At 35.5% G+C, this 20,642-nt stretch overlaps 1 protein-coding gene across 5 annotated transcripts in view; it reads left to right on the forward strand.

The window, feature by feature from the left end:
* TfAP-2 (transcription factor AP-2) overlaps positions 1–20,642 on the forward strand; it is a 141,060-nt gene that overhangs the window by 73,964 nt on the left and 46,454 nt on the right. For 2 of the 5 annotated variants that reach the window (XM_074131276.1, XM_074131277.1), the window contains exon 2: positions 5,682–5,801. The exons of 2 other annotated variants lie outside the window; for them this stretch is intronic. In XM_074131276.1, coding sequence (XP_073987377.1) covers positions 5,739–5,801 — 63 coding nt within the window. In that variant the 5' untranslated portion in view covers positions 5,682–5,738. The remainder of the gene's footprint in view (positions 1–5,681; positions 5,802–20,642) is intronic. One more of the 5 variants, XM_074131275.1, reaches the window with a different exon arrangement.

Here is a 20,642-nt window from a genome sequence, read left to right on the forward strand (position 1 = left end):
TTCTTTTATTAACCGTTAAATAAAATTCAAGGCTTAGACCGGGAATCAAAACCAGTACCATAATACATATTAGGTTTGCGGGTCTAGTCTATCTAACGCGCTCGGCTACCGTGGCGCCCAAATCTTCCAGAATTTGTGTATGTATTGTACATAGTTTCCAGACTAACAGATTAAAAACCGGTCATGAACAAGTAGAGGGAAAGTTTTTAAAAATAGGTTTTGGTTGTAGTTTTCACTGTGATTGAAGGGGAATTATTAGTTTTATTGTAGTTATTGCAAAATAGTTGTTTGTATTCGATCGCCATATCCGGCAGACGGTTCTATCATGCCGTACGTAAAATGTGTTGAATTTCTTTACTTTTTTATATATTATATTATTAATAAAACATTATTATTACTATTTTTTTTTTAATGATTTAAGGCGCGTCAACATCTAAGGTTGTTGGCGCCCGGAGCTTTTTTCAGTGCACTGCCGGCCTCCTGACAGTGTTCTCTCGTTACAGGCAACACTGTCCCTCACCGGATAGTGAGCTGTAAGAAGCTCCTACTAGGAAGAGAAAATCTAAGGGTCAGTAGCTGGTGTATTATTATTATTATTATTATTATTAATATTATTATTATTATTATAATTATAATTATACGCTCGCCACTGGGTAAACGTTCTCTTTATCTTCAAACTGAAAGTATAGTTACTTCCCTTGTAAGTAGAATAGTGCGGCCCACTAAAGCTTGTCAGCGACTCTGCGGTTTGAGTAGATTCTTAATACTGGCGACTCCTACACGATGCTCCTCTCAGCTACTCCTTACAGGGCTAATTATTGATTATGCGCGCCTGGGATTCTGTGTGTACCCACACAGTTAAACCCACATAATTTAAGCAATTTCTGAATTGATTTTTCCACCATTCTTGAGTAGATTTGCGAGGGCAGGAGCTGGAAAAATCCACTGCATTCACCAGTAGTATTTAGAAGTTTTAAAGCTGTTTTTGAATTTGTGTGTATTAAGGAGCTGGAAGTTGTTCTGCGTGTTCGCTAATCACAAGCAGTTGCATGCTGCAGAACGTCTGCTAGTATGGGTTCATTCTGTCGGAGATGTTGTAAGTTTATCCATCCTCTACAGGGAGAACTGCTTGCGCGACTCTACCGTTTTTATAAAAAAAAAAAAACTAGACGTACAACTTTGGTGAGTGATCTTCCTGATTGTTCGCGAGTCTTTGGTAACAGACTGCAAACTAGAAACAAGAGTTCTACACAGAATAAGGGGAAGTCGATTTCAACTGTCTGGAAGTTCTTGGCCAATTTGCGGGTTGCAAGAGAGATTTGTTTCAAAAAAATAATTGGTCGTAACCAACTGGATGTAAAAATTCTTCTTAAAGATGGATTGCAAAAGTAAAATGCCATCTTCAACACCAAGTAGTAATGGAAAGTAAAATAATGGTTCCTTCTGTAAAAAGGGGGCCAACTTATTGAGGAGGCCGTGGCTACTTCTATGTTGCAGATCACTGCCTACGTACTCGTCTCATTCTCCCCTCCACTCTCTATCTCTAAGCATAGTTCACTTTGTCTCTACTGTATTATATATATAAGCAGCTATTTAGAAAAGGAACTTGTCTATTATGAAAGTTCAGCGAATCCTTTCAAGGTCGTTAACTGAATCGTTTAAATCATTCTGCGATTTATAGTTGCACACTTAAATGCCATTGCATATTATTAGCTGTGTTTTTATTTTTCATCATTGTTTCATTTTCATCAGGCATTTACTGTGTATAATTTATTATAACTGTTCAATGCAATTTATTTATAGTTTAGCATTCATTTAAACTGGATAGATGTTACTTTATTTTTATATTTAGAGCGTTATTTAACATCAAGTTGGAGAGGTTTACTAACTTTATTGGATTTTCCTCTTTTATTTTTAGCTGCAGCGTAGCTCTGTCTTGATTTTGTATAGTTGTTGGTTGTTGTTGATGATGGATAAGAATGGTCCAACCTCAGGAAACTGTGAGCACAGTTCTAGGGAAAGTTATTTCGCTCTCCAAACCTTCTTTTGCTATCGGCATCGCTATTTCTCCAGCCGAAGTATATACAAGCTTCTAGACACTTCTTGAGTTTGCGGTGCTCAGGAAGGGATAATTTTCTTTTGATGACATAACCTTCAGTGATCTATGCTTTTAAAGGAATTTATCTTTGAACAGAACCTCGAACAGTGGCGCCTCATCCGCCCAATCTTCGACTAGTAAGGCTAGATTGTAACATCTGCCGGTTACACAGCGTTATTCGGCTGCTCATTAGCATACCCTTAAAAACACCACCATCTCTGTCTGGCTCATCGACGTTAACGTTTCTCTGCCCAGTTTGAGGGACCTCTGGCTCTTACAACGGCAAGGTACAGAAAGTGGACATTGTATCAGTTTGGTAGCTTGTACTTTAGAAAATGCATACTTTAGCTCATTAAGTCACAATGAACAGGCTGTTCACTTTCTCGGTAGGTCTATTCTGTTAGAATACTCTTTAGCCTTTCTATCTTCTCTTTGGTTAAACAAATACATACCAACCATTAACTATAGACTGAATTGTCAACATATTGGGACATATTTGATGGAATGACGATCGTATGCAACGTGAAATCATTGGTAGGATCATATGAACTTCACACAAACGTTTGATCATAATTCCACTCCTTGTTATGATGAGTCCAATGTTCCTCAGCAAGCTTCAGTTCGGCAACAAGACCAACTCATCAACCTACTCATCATTGTATACTTTATTTAAAGACTGCTTGCTATTCACCGTCATCCATGATCTATGCTGCTGATCTATGTCACTAAAGAATTTTCCCTTCTCGCCTGTTCTCTTCTTACACATTTATCGTCCTCATTAACTTTAAAGTACGTTTAAGTGAATTGCGATTAATATTTTATAATAATAGGCATTTATAAAATTATTAAGGATTCAAATTAGCGAGGAATCGGTCCAAATAAAAACAACAACTCGTTTTATTTGGACCGATTCCTCGTTAATTTGAATCCTTTAATATAATATTTTTGCAGACACTAAAACTAATATAAAGGCATTTATAAAAACTGAACATTAATATTTATGTCTTGGACATGCCATCATTTATGTTCTTGTGGTTGTTATGTACCTTTTTTTAAATTTTATTTAAAATAGTAAGAATATTTTTTCTTTTTAATTTCAAACACATAATATTGAACGTTAAATTTTGTCATCATATTTTAGAAAACTGCTTTGTAAGTAGGGAAATATCTATTTGAATACATAATACTGTGCTACGATGGTTACCGATCAAGATGGAAGTGCTAGCAGTATTATTTATGTAATCGTTATATTTATTGTTGAAACATTACCTAATAACACTTCGACAAATTATTCAAATAATATATAATTTAATGACGATAACCTAGCTTGATGATAGATGATAATAGCGATGAGTCGCCGGTAAATACTTCTTTATTAATATCTTAAATAGTTACGTCACTTACAGCAGCGCCCAATGACAAAATCTCTTTGAAGCTCTTTATTATCCATAGTTATCGCCAGGTATCCAAGTGGGAATGGTGAACATCTGATATCCTGTAAATCATTCCTATAAATTAGGATAGAGATTTGAATAGAAATAAAGTGTGACTGTATTTTCAAAAAGAAAAAGGATTTTTGCCTATTTATTATTTATTTTGTGCCAACCTGGAGACTAGGTCATCTTCAGAGCTGTGGTACAAACAATATGTTACTGTAAAATGTGTTCCACAACCCCTGAAGATGGCCATAGTCTCTAAATATATAGCTTGGCAAATATGTACGAGTATATATACAGGGTGTCCACTTTAAGGCGGCTCAAATGCATTTCATGCTTAAAACAGTTGATCTGAGCAAAAAATGGTAGAGGAAAAATTTGTTGTCCGTCACCTCTTTTTTTCAGAATATGTGACTTGATTTTAGATTCCTAAGCGCGTAAGTGCGCCCAAAAGTAACGGTTCCATTTTCGTATGCACAGTTTTAAAGAGTGTAAAAAGTTATGCAAGAAACCGGAAACCGCAATACGATATCTTTAAAATTAAAGGTCATTAAAATAATTTCAAAATCTGGTATTTATTTCAATTTTTTAACTAGTTATCAAAGAGAAAGAAGAGCACGCGACAGGTCATTTTTATGTATTTTTTCATCCCCTTTCTACTGAAAATATTGCCAAGGCAGTAAAGCTAGTATTTTTCTTAATATCGGAAAATAAGTAGTTTTCTAAGTGATTTTCTAAGCAATAATCAATTGTTAAGAGCTTTAGTTGTTCTCAAGCGTACACAAAATGGCTAAAAATTAATTTTACTTCAGTTACAAATAAGAAAGTTTAATACTTTTTTGGTACTCTCCCAAAAGTTGTGTTTAATTACCAAAAAAATTTGGAAATCTCCTGTCACATATTTAAATGTTCAATATCTTACATTTAAATGTTCAAAATTATTCTTTAATTTATCAAATAATGCACTTTACGTAGCTTGTGCAGCATGTACTGTGACTTCAAAGGTGCCGCCTCCTAATCAGTCACCAAATACGATGAACAAAATTTTACTGTATTTTCGGAACTTCCGGTACGCTGTAAATATTAGAAGTGTGTGGATGTATATACTCGTAAAGTGTAGATTGGACCTTAAAATTTCCGTTTTTTTTTACCAAATCTCATGCTAACATTATACTTTGAAGCCTTCAAGCTGTATCGCAACTAAATCGATGCAATACTTTCTCTTTTTATCGAACATGTAGATTTCAAAACAACTATTTCCGGTAAAAAATCAAAATAGGAAATACCTCAATTCTAGTGGAGGGAACGTGAAGTAAAAAATTTTAGTTTTAAATTGACATGTGACGCATTACTTTGAGCGTGCTCTAGAAAGCAAAGAATGTTCCGTAGGCTGTTGAAATTACTTAGCAGTAACTTCTGAATTTTTAGCTTTCATGGCGAATAATATGCGTACAAATATGATTCTCTACTTTTAATAGCTTTTAAGGCTAAAAAAATTGAAGTAAAACTTTGAAGATGACGTCTTGTGTGTCTGTAACAATCGGCAGGAAATACAAGAAATAGAAGTTACTCCATCTCCTTAAATCGTGCCTAATTTCATCAGTTTAATTTGATTGAAACGAAGGGAGAAAAATAGAGAATCGTTCGCGTGATGTTTACTTGCCAGAAAAATAATTCTCGGTCTGTACGTCTGTTTGTTTGGTGTAAAAACAACTGAAACGGAAACAATCCCAGCGTGATCAAACCAATTTCCTAATAACTTCTTTTACCTTAGTTAAGACAGAAAAATTTGTGGAAATGTTTGTCTTGCAAACAAGAAATTGGGGTAAATTAGAATAGTAGAAATAAAGAAATACTTTTAGATCAAATTGTAACCACTAAATGAGAAGCTAAAGGATATATTGTAATTCAGACTCCTGTACCGTATTGGTGTTGATGAATAAAGATCTATCCATCTAATTCAGATCATTTTAAATCTGAATTTGCAAATTAAGTCGCAAAAATAGGATGAACATTCCAGGCTGCTTTAAAGAACGCAATAAAAATTTTATGCACCCTTTAGTATTTAATTACATATAAATATCATTTTTTTAATTACCTACAAAACACTGTAACTGATATCAAAAAATTGTTTTGCTCTTTTTCAGGTAAGTTTATTATCGGGTCAAAGTAAGTGTTATAGGATCGAGTTTATTTATTGAGTTATGACGTTTCGTTGCGTTCCTCCGTTTCAGCCACTTTCATCAGCCGAATGCAACTCATCTTGGGTAAGTGATCTCCTGTTATTATTTGTTTTTTTTTTTTTTTAATTATATTTAATAACTTGATTTTGATTTACTTTTAAGAATAGAGTTTTAATGTTTATATTATTAGATGTAGCCCTTCATTTCTTGGATGATGTTTCCTTTTAGATTTTAGATTAGGTGATGTTTTGTAAGGGGTATGGAGCTCTTCTTCTTTGTTGTTTAGGGGTGCTTTGAAGTTCTAAGTAATGTACCTTCTCAGGATATGTATTGCGACAATTAGCTCTTTTAATTAATACATCTCTTTGTCATCGCTGAATAATAATCTACAATTAATTAGTACTTACGCGGTTCTCCATTAAACTGTTGTGGGGGGTCACATTAATATTAACAATAAATACCTCGTTAGAGAGATAGAGAGGAGGGGGTAGCATTTTATTTAGTTAACATGAGGCTGGGAGCAGCAGATCTGAATGCTAGATGTAGTTAGTGACTTGAAGAGCCGGTAAAGTTCTTCAGCAAGCAGCAGTCTGAACTAAGACATAGCCCGCAGCTACACTCGGTCCTCCTGCTGCTGCCCACTAGAATGAATGTTCCATCTACACCCCGCTAGCAGAATCCCTCCACTCTCTTCACTGTAGTTATATAGATGATAATAATATGTTTCTGTCTTTTTTAAAAGTTCTCCCCTGAGGGTATTATAAGTAAAGTCCTGCGCACTAAAGGATTCTTCCTACAGACGGCCATCTAGCGGCAAAAAGAGCGCACCACACTGAAGATGTGGTTATAAAAATATTTCTCTCTCTCTCACTCCTCTCTCTCAACCAATATGATCATTATCTTTTTTTTTTAACCATATAACTTTAAATAACAACAATATAGCAACAACATCAACATTATGATGTTGGCCAGGCACTTCATTACGTAGTATTTGTGGGGAAGAGTTAGGGCAACACTTTTTAATAATCAACCAAAGCAACAATTCCGATCGGTATGGCCGTTACGGTCGTTCTATTGCTACACCACCACCAGTACTTAGCTAAAGCAGTTTATATTTAGATAGCACGGGCCAAATACTTTCTATAATTTCAACATGCGCTTACAGAAAAAGATTTATTTCTGTTTAAAAACAAAAAATTACTTTTACATCTATTTTGGATGTATCATGCAATAATCTAACATCTCTTAAGTTCTAGTACTGTATAATTTGTAAAAGCAACATTATTGATTTGAGTTAGCCAGTGTTTGCATGTAGTAGAATGGTTCAGAGTGCATGTTTATTGGCGTGAGCATTCCAAGGACTTGCCTTGGTTTGACTGAGCAATATTCTCTACGGAGCATAGGATCTTTGATTTTCAATCTTTACCTCAAATATACAGGAAATAGATTTACCACGGGTGCATAAAATGAGTCAAAAAGACGAGCGATATACGTGAAATAGGCGATGATTGTCTTGAATCTTAAATTGGCTGGATTACCCAATTTCTTCTTCTTCTTCTTCTTCCGCACTTTTACTGAACTTCTTGTTTTCTGCTAAGGCGGCTGACAGGCAGAATTAATCCGTCAAGGCCGTAGGCCTATTAACCAGGCCCCAGAAAACACATGGATCGCTTGGGCCTGGCAGATGATAGCTTTCTGTAGGTTCTGTGTCAGAAAGAGGAGGAGCAGGAAACGGGCACTGCAAGTGTTGTTCCAGTGTGCGGGAGCTTGTCTGGGGCTAAGGATGTTACTTCTCGGGGAAGAAAAAAAATAAAACCAAGGCCTGAGGAGTTTTACCCAGGAGTAGCTCTCCACAGAATTAAGAGTCTGAATCTAAAGGGTGAGCTCTAGAGTGAGGGGGAGCCACAATACGCTTGGGGGCGTAGGCCTTGGGATCGCCCTACTAGAATCTTATCTTTCTGCTAAGGCCAGCTAAAAAATGGTTCTCCGCGTGCACTTGTTGCATCAATGATCGACTTCGATAGATCGATAGAAATATCAGTATGAGCATTGTCTCCGCTTGGACGTCAGCAGTTCCTCTCTAATATAAAAAATATCTTCCCAATTATATCTACCTTAAGGTTTAAACTATTTTTCGTCACCTGAAATAAAAGTTTAAACAAAATTAATTCAATAATAATGACAATACACGATAAGAAAGTGATAATTGTAATCGGAAACCAGGTGTTATAATATCATTTTTAGTGGATCAAGGCATCACCCTTTTTTGTGTGTGATCCAGGCTCATTTTCTAAAGATTATTATTTTGAAATGAATGTAAGAGCAACTCTTCGTTCGCCTCGTTAAAAAATATATCAATTAGGATTCCCTAGAGCTTCGCACATTAATAGACACCAAAAAAATAAAGTAAAAATAACTTCATTAATTATGAATAAATTCCTTCTTATTAACAAAGTATTAGCATTACTTTATTAGGAGATAATTGATCCTGTCGTTATTCATTATAAAATACATTTTAATTTATTTATTTAGATATATAATATGATAATTTACTCCCAGTAATATAATTTTTACATGATATCTTGAAGGTCCAGAGATAATAAACGTCTAATGTTTATATGGAAATGTAATGCAATTATTATTATTTTTTAGATTTTTTTTGAAAATACTTCTTACCATTTCCTGTAAACTTCGTGTTAATACTTATTAAAACTTTGAAGATCTGGTAACTTAGATTGGAAAAATTATTCAAGGAAAATTCTATTGAGCGCTTTTCTGGTGAAGGAAGCGAAATGGCTTTTATGGGCCTTTTATAAGGGATGCCCTAAAAATTATATTTAATTTTCCAGGATTGAATGATTGGGTATGATGGGTAATTTGGTCTAATAGTCGTAATATTATGGAGAGAAGCGGGCAATATTCTGAAACATCACATTAGGTAAGAAACAAACTCCTCCTTCTCCTCTCTGTTTATTAAGTTTCTTAATTAATTACTGTTCGTTATTTTTGGTGACTGTATCATAGTTTCAATAGGATGAAAAATTAATGCCATTTTCAGTAATTATAAACTTCATTATGCCAAGCCTTCGACCTAGGGTGACTAGGTCATCTTCAGAGCTGTGGAACATATTTTACAGTGTGTTAACAATAATTATATTACAATGAATATGTATAATGTAACGAAATTTACAAAAATTATTTACCTAACTGACAATGCAATATTCTTAATATCATTAAAGGGTTGGTGTGTCTTCTGTCTTGTCTGTTCATGGACTGTGTTTGATTGTAAGGAAGTCAGTGTTGCCAATTGTCAAGTATTTTGTTGTAAGTTGGAGCGTATATGTTGTTTAAATTGTTGGTGTCAGTTTTGAAATTTAGACTGTTTTCCGTCTTAGATATGTATATCATTTCTAATCAAATTTAATTTTTCTTAATAAAGTTTCTTGGGAGGCGGAAAAGAAATAGTTCACAAGAAAATAATTGCTAAATAATCTAAATGAGTTCAATTTGTATAGAAAACTAAACAAATCTTGTAGAACCAATTTCGGAAGAAGCGCATAAAAAAAAATAATAAATTATGACGTCAAAGTGGCTCTTCCGGTAGACCATTTTGAGTTGCCAGAAATATTTTTTAATTTAAATTGTCGGCGATTAACCGTTTTTGAGTTGTGCTAAAATCACACGCCGCCACACACACAGATTTAAAAAAAAAAAAAAAATTTGGCCACTCAGCTGATTTTAAAACTTGTATTTCCGCTTAAAAAAAAAAACAAAAAAAAACTCAAAATCGGAAATCTATAGCGTCGCAGCAACAGTCCACCAAACTGTTCTATCGATATTCTCAATCGATTCGCACACAACACCCACACTCTTTCGAGGCTAAAAGGAATTGATTTGAAAAAGTAAAAAGGTGTTCTGAACGAACCAGAACTTCACATCCATTTATTTAAATATTTATTTTTTAAAACCAGTAAAATATATTATTTATAAGATAGCAGAACAGGTGAGGCCAGCAAAGCTAAGTTGTATTTTCGAGATTCCGGACTAGCACCTTTGTATATATTAATTAATGATTAATATGAGAACATTAAAGTTAAGTACGCTTGCTTCTAATTAGTTAGGTGGACGTGTAAAGCTTACCTGAAAAAATATAAAATATTAATTTAAGAAACTGAATCTGCCTGCAATTAAAGGCTAGGCAGTTGGTAAAAATTCAAAATTATATGGGAAAAAAAGGAAGTGAAATGTAGAACAGAAGCGTGATTGGGTGCAAAGTACCTGAAATTCGAAATTAATTATTATTATTTTTTGTCGGTAGATTGTTTTTAAAATTATTTATATAAATATATTTTTTAAGGGTTTGAAGGGCATAAACATTTGACTTCGTTTATTTTGACTTGGTTACTGTTAATAAAATGGAAGTTAATCGCCTTAAAATAAAATAGGCGATTTGAGATTAAATAAAATGAATTTAATTTTTTCAATATAAAAAAAAAATAATAATAATACCTGACATTTTCTAGACTTAGTTAAAATTATCCAGAGAGCACTAATCTGTTAAGATTTTCTTCTCCTTTATTCCTAGATTGTTAAACTTTTCTGGGTAACTTGCACAACACTAACTTGAAATTTAAAATTTAGAAAAACGCTCTACTTACAATTTTCTAATTTTATAAAATCGCGTTTATTCTTAAAAGCAATAAAAAAAAAAAATCAGCCAAATGGAATGTCCCGATATAATAATAAAATCGTGCTAAACTCTTTCTCCTTTTTTTTAAAAACCAAAAAAAGCTGTGATGTTTTCGTGACATTGGTGAAATCCATCTAATGACCAGTTACCGAGGCGTTTCTAAATGGTGGGGGTAGGTTTTTCAAGAGTTGTGGTGGTTAATAACCTTCTTTTTTGAGGGGGTAATGTCATGTATATAGAGAGAAATACATACACACTATGCTAACTCTTCTTGTCATTTTTGGGAGTACTTCCATCATTTTTATGAACGGCTTTTGAAAGCCCTTATGTGGTGTGACAGTGTGTTGAGTATATATGTGTGTATGTGACATGTGTGCATGAAATGTGTGGAGTTTCGACCGGTTGTGAACCTTAATAGTGGTTACACACACACAGAGAGAGAGAGAGAGAGAGAGAGTGAGAGAGCATCACGTGTAAAAGAAAGAAAGAAAAAAGAAAAGAAAATAACTGCAAGGAACACAAGCAAAGAGTGGGGTCGGTCGCCGGCCCAGGAAAGCTGGTCAAGCTGGCTGTGCATATATATATGTGGCACATAGTAGTGGGGATGACATCAGCGCCACCAAAATTGGGCGTGGTTTTACTCTATAGGCACGAGCCAACCATCTATCTAGTAGGTGTGGCCCAAATACAAAGAAAGGAGGAAAAAAAAAAGTTAAAATAGATACTCAGATGTTCACAGTTCGAATCCTGGTTCGGTAGTTTTTTTTTTTATTTATTTCTTTAATGTTGAGATCAGGTTTTTAGGGTGGCACTGTTCAGCTAGACGTGTCAGTTTGCTCTTATTGCTTTATTGTCCTGAAGATTGCTCTGCTTCGCTGCAACCTCTCCCACCTGTTACAGGTTTCTCGCTCTTCTCAGATTCTTCTTTCTCTCCTTCCACCAATTCTTCGTCTTCTTTCTTAAATGCTATTAAATTTGCTGCGCCTAGAGCGGTGAAAAGATTGCTTTCTCTTCTGCTGTTATTATTCACCCTTCAACATCCATTTTCCTAGGTGAGGTGCAATACAGAAAAAAAATCCTTTCAAGAATAGGGGCCTTTATAAGATCATCGACCTCCATTTTAATTTTGTTAAAGGATTATATTTCTCCTGAAAATAAAAAAACTCTGTAGTAAATCAATAAGTGGATTCCATAAAAGGGATATTTTAAGGAGCAACTCTTTCCTTGTCCAAATTTGTTTCGCCTTACCCAGATCTGTGCCATGAAGAGATACTGGAGTAGATTTGTAATCTAAGGATGACTGCCACCTAAATTTGGGCTCTATCTCCGACCCAATGACGAAATCTCGGCGGTGCTCGAGGTTTACCCTTCACCTGCTTTTGTGGAGCTTTTGATCTGGAAAGGCATCGCTTAGAGTCAGCATGCGACATGCTATTCCATCCCACTAGCTTCTGCTGGCCACATTGCGCCGAGCTCCTCGAAGTTTAGTCTTTCTCTGGATTCGAACATCGGTTCCTTCCTTGCTGAGTGCCTATTTTTTACAAAATAGGGTGCCCCACAGTTGGTGGTTTCAACCTCTATTTAGATTGTAATCGATGTAATCGTTAGTTGGCGAAATAAGACATTTAACACTTGGGAATCAGAGTAGATACTATGCAAAAGTCATTAAAGATGAAAGACCCTAGGAACTTGTTAAAAAATGGAGAAGTTTCTTCTGCCTGACCAACTTCACATTCTAATCCAACCAGAAGCTATACCCAAAAAGTTTCCCTTCATCTTAGATCCCTCGGACAAATTAAAAACAATTCTACTGTCTGCAAGAGACAAAGTAAAAAAATCTGCCGAAGATAAAACATCTCAAACTTAGCTTGATCTCTATTTTTTAGTAATAGCGAGTCGATATTGGTTGCATTCTAGGTTTAGAATGATGGAAATGTAACAGTTTGGTGGTGGTTGCATCACAACACTTTTCTGGAAATCTTAGGAGGACCTTATTTCTTATAAAGGACATTGTTACAGAGATGGCACTCCCATTCTTCCTGCAGACATCCAAAGCAACTGTACGAAGAGTTCCTCGCAATACCTTTTTATCCAATTGATCCTGGATTAAAAAGAGCGGACAATCACCATCTACTTCATTCTTTCCCTCACTCAGGTGTTTGGTAAGGATTCATGATTACTTTGTCTCCATCATTCGTTTCAGACGATTACTAGAAAGTCAATTGTCCTATTTAACGTTCTCGAATTGCCACCCGAGAATCTGGTCGATCTGTTTAAACTCTGCAAGTTTTTAACGCTTATAAATGCACACCATCAAGTCTCTAATGTTCGCTTGGAAATTTACACTAATCGTTTGTCTAGGTACAGCCAAAAGTAGCGTACTTGGTCCACAGTTGGTATAGGAGTTTGGTTGATGAAGATGGGAGGTAGGATTTTTCATCAAAGAGTAAATACTATATCTTTTGAAATCGTACCGTTAGTTTTGAATTTGCCTAACGGATTTATTTGAAGCTGATCTAATGGCGTACTTAAGCTTAAATGTCAGTCTGACTTGTCATTTTTTCTCAATTAATAGTTTGGTTCAGTGGAAATCTGTCTAATCTTATCTATCTTATATATTTTATTGTATTATACATTATTATTAAAAAGACCTGCGAAGCTAATATGTATTGTGGTACTGGGTTCGATTCCCGGTCTTAGACCTTGGATTTTATTTAATCGTTAATAAAAGAAATTTACAGTAAAGTATGTTTGCTAGTCGCCTCCGTCCACGACACCTAATTGGTAGTTGGACGTTAAGCCCCGCCTGAAAAAATAGGCGATTACTACCGTTAGTTTTGATTGGCTATTCGTTAAGCCAGTCCTGTAAATGATGGTTGTGCGTTTGAAGAGCTCGTGTAGCGATAAGAGGATCAGAATGAGGAGATAGGATTGCAGTGTCATCAGCAAAAAACCTGGAGAACTATAATAAAACATAAATGCAGAAGCAAAACCATTCCTTTAGATCTAGAGAGTGCAAGAAGTTCTCTTTGAAATTCTTCCGAATTAAAATATAATAAAAGTAAACCTTGCAGCGATAAATGGTATTATTTAACAATAGGTTTAATCACTTGAAACTAGCACAATTCGATAAAGTCACAGAGCTAGCTAAATTAATTAACTAGACAACATTAACTGATCTAGAAAGACATCAATATCCCCGTTGCTCATGGTTAACTCGTAAACAGTAAAGAATATCGCTAAACGTGATCTAAGATTGTCTAGCTTGATAACTAGTTAATAGTGAAAGATATTTATTCAGCACTGTAGTAGGCATTGTATTTCTTTTGTAGCTTCCTTAATTTATTGGCCGGAATTAAATTTGAATTCAGCGGAAGGAAAAACTGTTGCTTTCATGTTTGTGTGTATATTTTTGAGGTTGAGCAGAGCGATAATTTTTGGGAAATTGGATATTTCTGAATTTTAGACCCAATTATTCATGAAGGGTCCTCCATTCTGAGACTTGAGCTTTTATGAAATGACTCTTCGATATTTCCGGTATCATAATTAATGGAATAAGCATTTTAGATAATACCTAAACTTCCGATCAACGCGTATTTGTACAAACAAACATTGTCTGATGCTAGGGAATTTGTTGTCTGGAATGGCAAACTGAATTAGTTTTTAAGCGATTGCTTTGAGTACATATTAAATACATGATGTTAATCAAAATTTTAAAAAATTAACAATTAGAAATTTTGGAATTCTAGGTGAGTGGCGCTTCTCTTAAAAAAAGTGGAAAAGATTAGAACTTCAGAAATTGTAGTGAGGAAAAGTCATGCTAGTGTTCACCTAGATTTTATTAGGTCCCAAATTATTATCTAGGAATCAAAAATTTTTCAATTTTATTATGATATCTATTAGAATTGTAAGAGTCTTAGGTTAAATAAATTGTACTCAATAATGCGAGTTATTGGAGACTCTTTTTCCTCAACCTGGATGAAAAGTGTCTATTTTTCAATCGAAAGTTGGTTTGGTCTAGTTTTGGTTTTGTGGTTTGAGATATGGTCCATTTTTAATCTTCATACCACGCATTTTTTGTTTATTTTTGTTTATATATTTCTGACTGGTTTCGGATTTTCATTCCCAGGTCAGAACTATCGAAAAACGGATACAAATCAACTATACATAGTACGGACGGGTCTGGTCGGCGAGCTGTAGAATGGGGGAGCTACAATAGATCTAAAGGGCCGCCCTATTAGAATCTCAATCTTAACTATACCTAGTACGATTCCTAGTGACAGTATACCTTGCTACAGAAACTAAGGCTGGTTCCACATCTATCTCGAGATAAGTAATTAAAATTAGGGAGATCAGGTGATTAAAAATCCCGTAAATACCACATATTAATGAAAAGACCTCAAATTGTGATTCTTCAATCTTACTGCGTTCTGTGCCAGCCACTAGATTAGGGTTCCCATGCCTATTCAGTTGGAAAAGGGTTTAGAACTTACTATTGGATGAAGTTGTTTGCGGCCGAAGTTGTCATTTAGTATTAGTTGTACAATATTTCACAACTGTCCGGAATAAGAAATATAGAGTATTAATACTAAGAAGAGTGGTGGGACCTTGATTGGAGAAGCAAAAGGAAGACGGTTGACACACGGACAATAGGAGTATTGTGACGTGTATAGGACGGAGGGGATATTGATTGTGAGCGGCATGAAGATGCCCCCGGACAGCTCTCTGTCTCAATGTTCCACACCCCCAACTAATTGACAACCAACCGCCTCCATACTCCGAAGTGATGATGTTGTGGTCTCTGGTTCATCTCCCAATTATCTCTTTCACATCTCTATTTGCACTGTACAGTTGTTCATTGTGGTCTTCCCCCTAAAAAAAGGGGTAACCCCATCCTCTTCTCTAGTTTCGAAGCGCTGGTTGGTTTTCGCGCATTCCACTCATTAATTCTTTTCCCCTCTTTTTATTCCTAACTACGTTTTATTCCAGAAAAAATGAAGTGTTCCGATTAAGTCTCATTTTTAAGTAAATAAAAATGCACACTCAGATGGTTATTCTGTTAGATAATAATTTCGCAGAATAATATAATAGTTTGTAACCGACTTTACCATTTGTGCTAACAGCAGGGCCCCATATCTGAGCTCCACGTTCGGTGACCAATTTAAGTTATCCCTTACGAACCGCGTTTCTTCCATCGAAGACCTAGCTGTGAGTGTGATATTTATGGGCTTGAAATTCACTTGAAGCCCTAGAGTTTCTCTGTAGCGCTATTCTCATAGGCAACACTGAAAAGTAGAGTTGTGGACAGAAGGTAGCTGTAGTGTTACCTTTTAGGTGACTTCAAAGTACAAGCTAGGAAGTCTACTGTATCTTGTATCTTCCCGTAGTGTTCATCTATCTTTTCTGTTTGTGGTAAGCACACTGGAAACTATTTCTTAGATTAAGTTTCTGTATCTGCACTTCTAATTTGAGTTCCCCCGATAATAGCGCTCTGGGGTTTCGAGGAAGGGGAGAAACGTGGTCGTAAGGGATAACGTAATATGTCGTTCAACGTGGGGCTCAGAAGTTTCCATGTGTGATCGTCCTCTGTTAGCTCTGTCTAATGAGAAAGTCTGCCCAATATATATTCGATAAAATAATTAGCTAACAATGAAAAATATTGAGAAAAGGTAGGTCGAAATGGTATAAGATACTATAAATATCGTACCGGAAACGGGAGCAAAAGTAACATCACCGCTGTCTTCCTTCAGCTAACTCTATTCATCACCTTGGTTACAAAATTTTTGTTAAATCCATGAACCAGAACTGCGCGATATTACTTTTATTCCTAAAACTTTTTCTAATTTTTTAAATCATCAACTTAATTTGTAAACATCTTCCTTAAACTTTCTTGTGCATGTGGATGGGTTGGGGTAAAAAAATGGTGAATGATTCTAGAAATTAAATATGATGTGAATTGAAGGTTGACGACACGTCTGTTTGATGTAACGAGCTATCAGCGTATTCGTTAAGACGATTTAGACTAACCTAACTCTTAATCTCAGCTGGGGCACATTTTTAATTTTTATTTTCATGTGTATTTCACCTACTACAATTGTCAATGGCGCCTCTAAAGTGCGTCACTTTCTTCCGTTTACCGATAAGATGTATCTCTTGATGACGGACAATAAGCTAAAAGTGGTTCCTGGTAAAAGAGAATTCAGGAGCCGGTCGTTTTAACCGTGTCTGAGTCCTGCACACTGGGTTCCATTTTTAATATTTCCTTTACCTTAGTTCATAACAGCTGACAAGTGATGGTGGCGTAGAGAAATGAGCTGAATGGAAACCAATCAGTCTTCTACCCACTAGGAATGTAAATTGAAACAAATTGGGAATCGGAAACGGCCAGATTTTGGTTACTACATTCTTCTTCTTTATATACGAGGGTCGTTTGAAAAGTCAGAGAGATAGCACCACTGGCGCGTATCGAGGTTATGTTTAGTTAGTAGCATCTCTTGGAAGAACACACACAAAGTTTCAGCCAGATCGGTCTATTTCTTTGTGTTTGGCATTCGTTTGAATCGAGGAAGTCGAGTGATTTTCAAAAAATGGACGAAAAAGAATTTCGTGTGTTGATTAAACACTACTTTATGAAAGGCAAAACGCTTCAGGAGACTAAAGAGAAGCTTGATAAACATTATGGTGACTCTGCACCTTCGATTAGAACAGTTTATAAGTGGTTTCAAAATTTTCGGAGTGGCCATATGGGCACAAGTGACGCTGAACGTTCTGGACGTTCTGACGCTGGAGGTTACTACTCCAGAAATCATTGATAAAATCCATGATATGGTGATGGATGACAGAAGAGTGAAGGTGCGTGAGATTGCTAGTGCTGTGGGCATCTCGAATGAACGGGTACATAATATTTTGCATCAACATTTGGACATGACAAAGCTATCCGCAAGATGGGTGCCGCGATTGCTCACGCTTGACCAAAAACGAAATCGTGTGAAGTGTTGCAAGGACGGTTTGCAGCTGTTCCAGAAGAATCCGCAGGACTTTAAACGTCGTTTCGTCACTGTGGATGAAACATGGATACATCACTACACTCCTGAGACCAAAGAACAATGTAAACAATGGGTTACCAAGGGGGAATCTGCGCCAAAAAAGGCGAAGACCGTTCCTTCGGCCGGAAAGATTATGGCGACTGTCTTGTGGGATTCGTAAGGAATAATCCTCATCGACTATCTGGAAAAGGGTAAAACTATTACATGTGCATATTATTCATCGTTATTGGACCGTTTGAAAACCGAGCTGCAAGAAAAACGCCCACGATTGGCCCACAAAAAAGTCCTTTTCCATCACGACAACGCACCAGCTCACACCTCAGCAGTTGTAGTCGCAAAATTAATGGAAATAGGGTTCCAACTCGTTTCACATCCCCCCCTATTCCCCAGACTTGGCTCCCTCGGACTACTATTTGTTCCCCAATATGAAGAAATGGCTGGCGGGAAAAAGATTTTATTCAAACGAGGAGGTGATTGCAGAAACGAATGGCTATTTTTCAGACTTGGGCAAATCCTATTATTCGGAAGGGATGAACAAACTAGAGCAGCGTTGGACGAAGTGTATAAGCCTAAAAGGAGACTATGTTGAAAAATAAAAAAGGTTTACCCCAAAAAATTAAGTAGTTTTTATTTTTGCACGGACTTTTCAAACGACCCCCGTACTTATATTTTTTGAATTATTAATACCTATTTAAAAAAAAAAAAAAAAACAAAAAAAAAACATGATTATTCCCATCTCTAAAATATCGACTGTAACTTCAACTTCGTTTTTGTAACTTCAAAGAAGAGCAATCAGATTCTAAGATGCCGCTATTTCCGGAGATATTGCATGTGTTTATTTTAGCGAGAGCTAGGATTCCCATGTTGTAAAATAAGATGAATTTCATTTTGGAAATGTAAAATAATCTATCAGTTATTCCACCAATAATTGAATTTAGGTTTCTACTTAAAGCGAAAATAATTTGAACATTTTTAAGAAATAGATTTCAGTTACTTTATTGAATCATCATCGTATCATCTATCTGTTCGGGACTTCCAGATTTTGAAACAATAATTACAATTTACATGAACAGTAAAAAAATGCATCGAGTGTAGATTGTGTTTGCTTAGCTTTGTAAGTAGAAATCAGATTGTCCATTCAAAAGTGATGATTAATCTCTGATATTGGATGTAAAATCTTATATTTTCCAACACTTCAAGTTTAAATCCTCGATCTATTCCCGTAATACTAGATCTCGTTCCTCCGATCTCTATATTCCGTCTTATTACTTCATCCTTCGACAAATCCTTCCTTATAGGCGCTACCTCTCTCTGGAACTCCTTACCTTCATCTGTCCGTCATGCTCCCTACCCTTTCCATCTTTAAATCCCTTCTGTTCAATGATCTCCTTTCCAACCAGCTTTCTCCAAAATTATAATTGTATTCATTTATTTCATTAATTTTTGTTTTTGTAAATATTTATTTTTATTTATAAATATATAAAAGTTAGGCCAAACTAATAGGGCCTCCAACTGTACATGTATTTATTCTAAGGGGACAATGGTCCCAGAATAATAAATTTATTTTCTTCTTCTTCTTAAAATCAGAAAATCGGTCAAGAAGTGAGGATAAAAGAAATCATGCTACGATGAGTAAAATCAAAGCACATAGAACTCGACTTAGTTGCTGACCGGTCGCAGACAAAATAACTGGCCAGCTGATAATTCTTCCTAAAATTATACAGTTTATAAAACCATAAAGTTTCTAAAAAACTAACACAATAATGGTATTAAATCAATAAAAATCACAAAATACTGAGTTCAGTAAAGTAGTACTTTTTCTTTTGGTTGATCGATTTTGATCAAAACCTGTTTTCGCGTTTCGTGGTAGCATCTGAGCAAAATGTGTTATTTGAACTTACTGGTAATTTTTGGTTTATTTTCGATTCTTACAGGCTGACACTAAAAAAACTTATCAATTTAAAAAATTCCCTTTTTCGTCGTGCTCAGGGATATTTCTGCTTAAAATTCAAAATCAATATTCTGCAAGTTCGCTATTTCCTTCCACCTTTTATTAAAAGATGAGCCAATAAAAATGTACCTTTTTGTAACCACCATGAGTATAAAATTAAACATTTGATCTTATATCTTCAATAGAGCAGATGGTTATTTTAATATTAACCATATGTTTGATTAAAGTTATCCTTTTTTACCTGTTTTTTTCAGTGTCTCAAGGTTGATATTTTTAGAGATAATTTGATTACCATTATAATCTGGTACCAAAGATTTTAATAACTATATAACTCAAAATAAGTCCTTTTATGTAAAATGGACAATTTTTTATTGAGAACATGTCATTGAATGAGATCATATGTGATTTCAAAAAAGAAGTTTTGGTTTCATATCTTGCACGTCAGCTGTTTGATTTGCAATAGATATCATACAGTCATGCCGCGTGCAGTGTTGATTGTGAGGATTGCATTGTATGATAGGGTGATTATTGTTGTCTAAGTTGCTGGCAAATTTCTCCGACATGAGAGATTAATGCTCTCAAGTGTTGCGTTGGTCTTACTGACGGCCAGCTGTAACAGGCCTTATATCAATCGATATGTTTGCTTTTTTTAAGCAATCAATTAGATTTAACTTCAAAGCATTTGTACTGAGAAGTGGCGCATTGTACCTCGTAGCGGTAGGAAACGATTCAGTCTGCTGTTGGTATATGACTCGGTAAAAGTAATAATTAGAATCACTTTGAAATTAGTATTTTTAAAAAACTGAAAACCATTGCGGTCAAGTTAGGTTCCCCTTTTTGTTGGCGGATTTCAAGCAATATCTTTGCATCGCTCATGACAATGGTAGCTGAAAGGAGTGTGAAGCTTCTTGCGATTTTAAGTTCTTTAGTTAAGTCTGTACCATCTAACTAGAGGAGCTGTGAGCGGTAAGACAAGACACTGGCAGGACTCCTTAATAATAATTATAACCGGACCGATGTACATCATTCAGGAGGGACAAGTGTTGCAGTCTGGAGGCCAGTTTTACAAGTACTATTGCCACAGCTATGCCTGTCAATAGATTTTTAGCGGCTCTCAACCCCTTCCTAGCGGCAATAATTATATCGATCTTGCCGCTGCTATATTACTCCTTCCATTCGGAGTCATCTAGGGTCTGTCGTATTTTATGCACATTGTACTGCTTTTATATTCTCTGCTT

The sequence above is a fragment of the Rhodnius prolixus genome, unplaced genomic scaffold (genome assembly GCF_049639745.1).
Source record: "Rhodnius prolixus isolate KJV_2025 unplaced genomic scaffold, Rpr scaffold_4, whole genome shotgun sequence".
NCBI classification, from domain to species: domain Eukaryota; kingdom Metazoa; phylum Arthropoda; class Insecta; order Hemiptera; family Reduviidae; genus Rhodnius; species Rhodnius prolixus.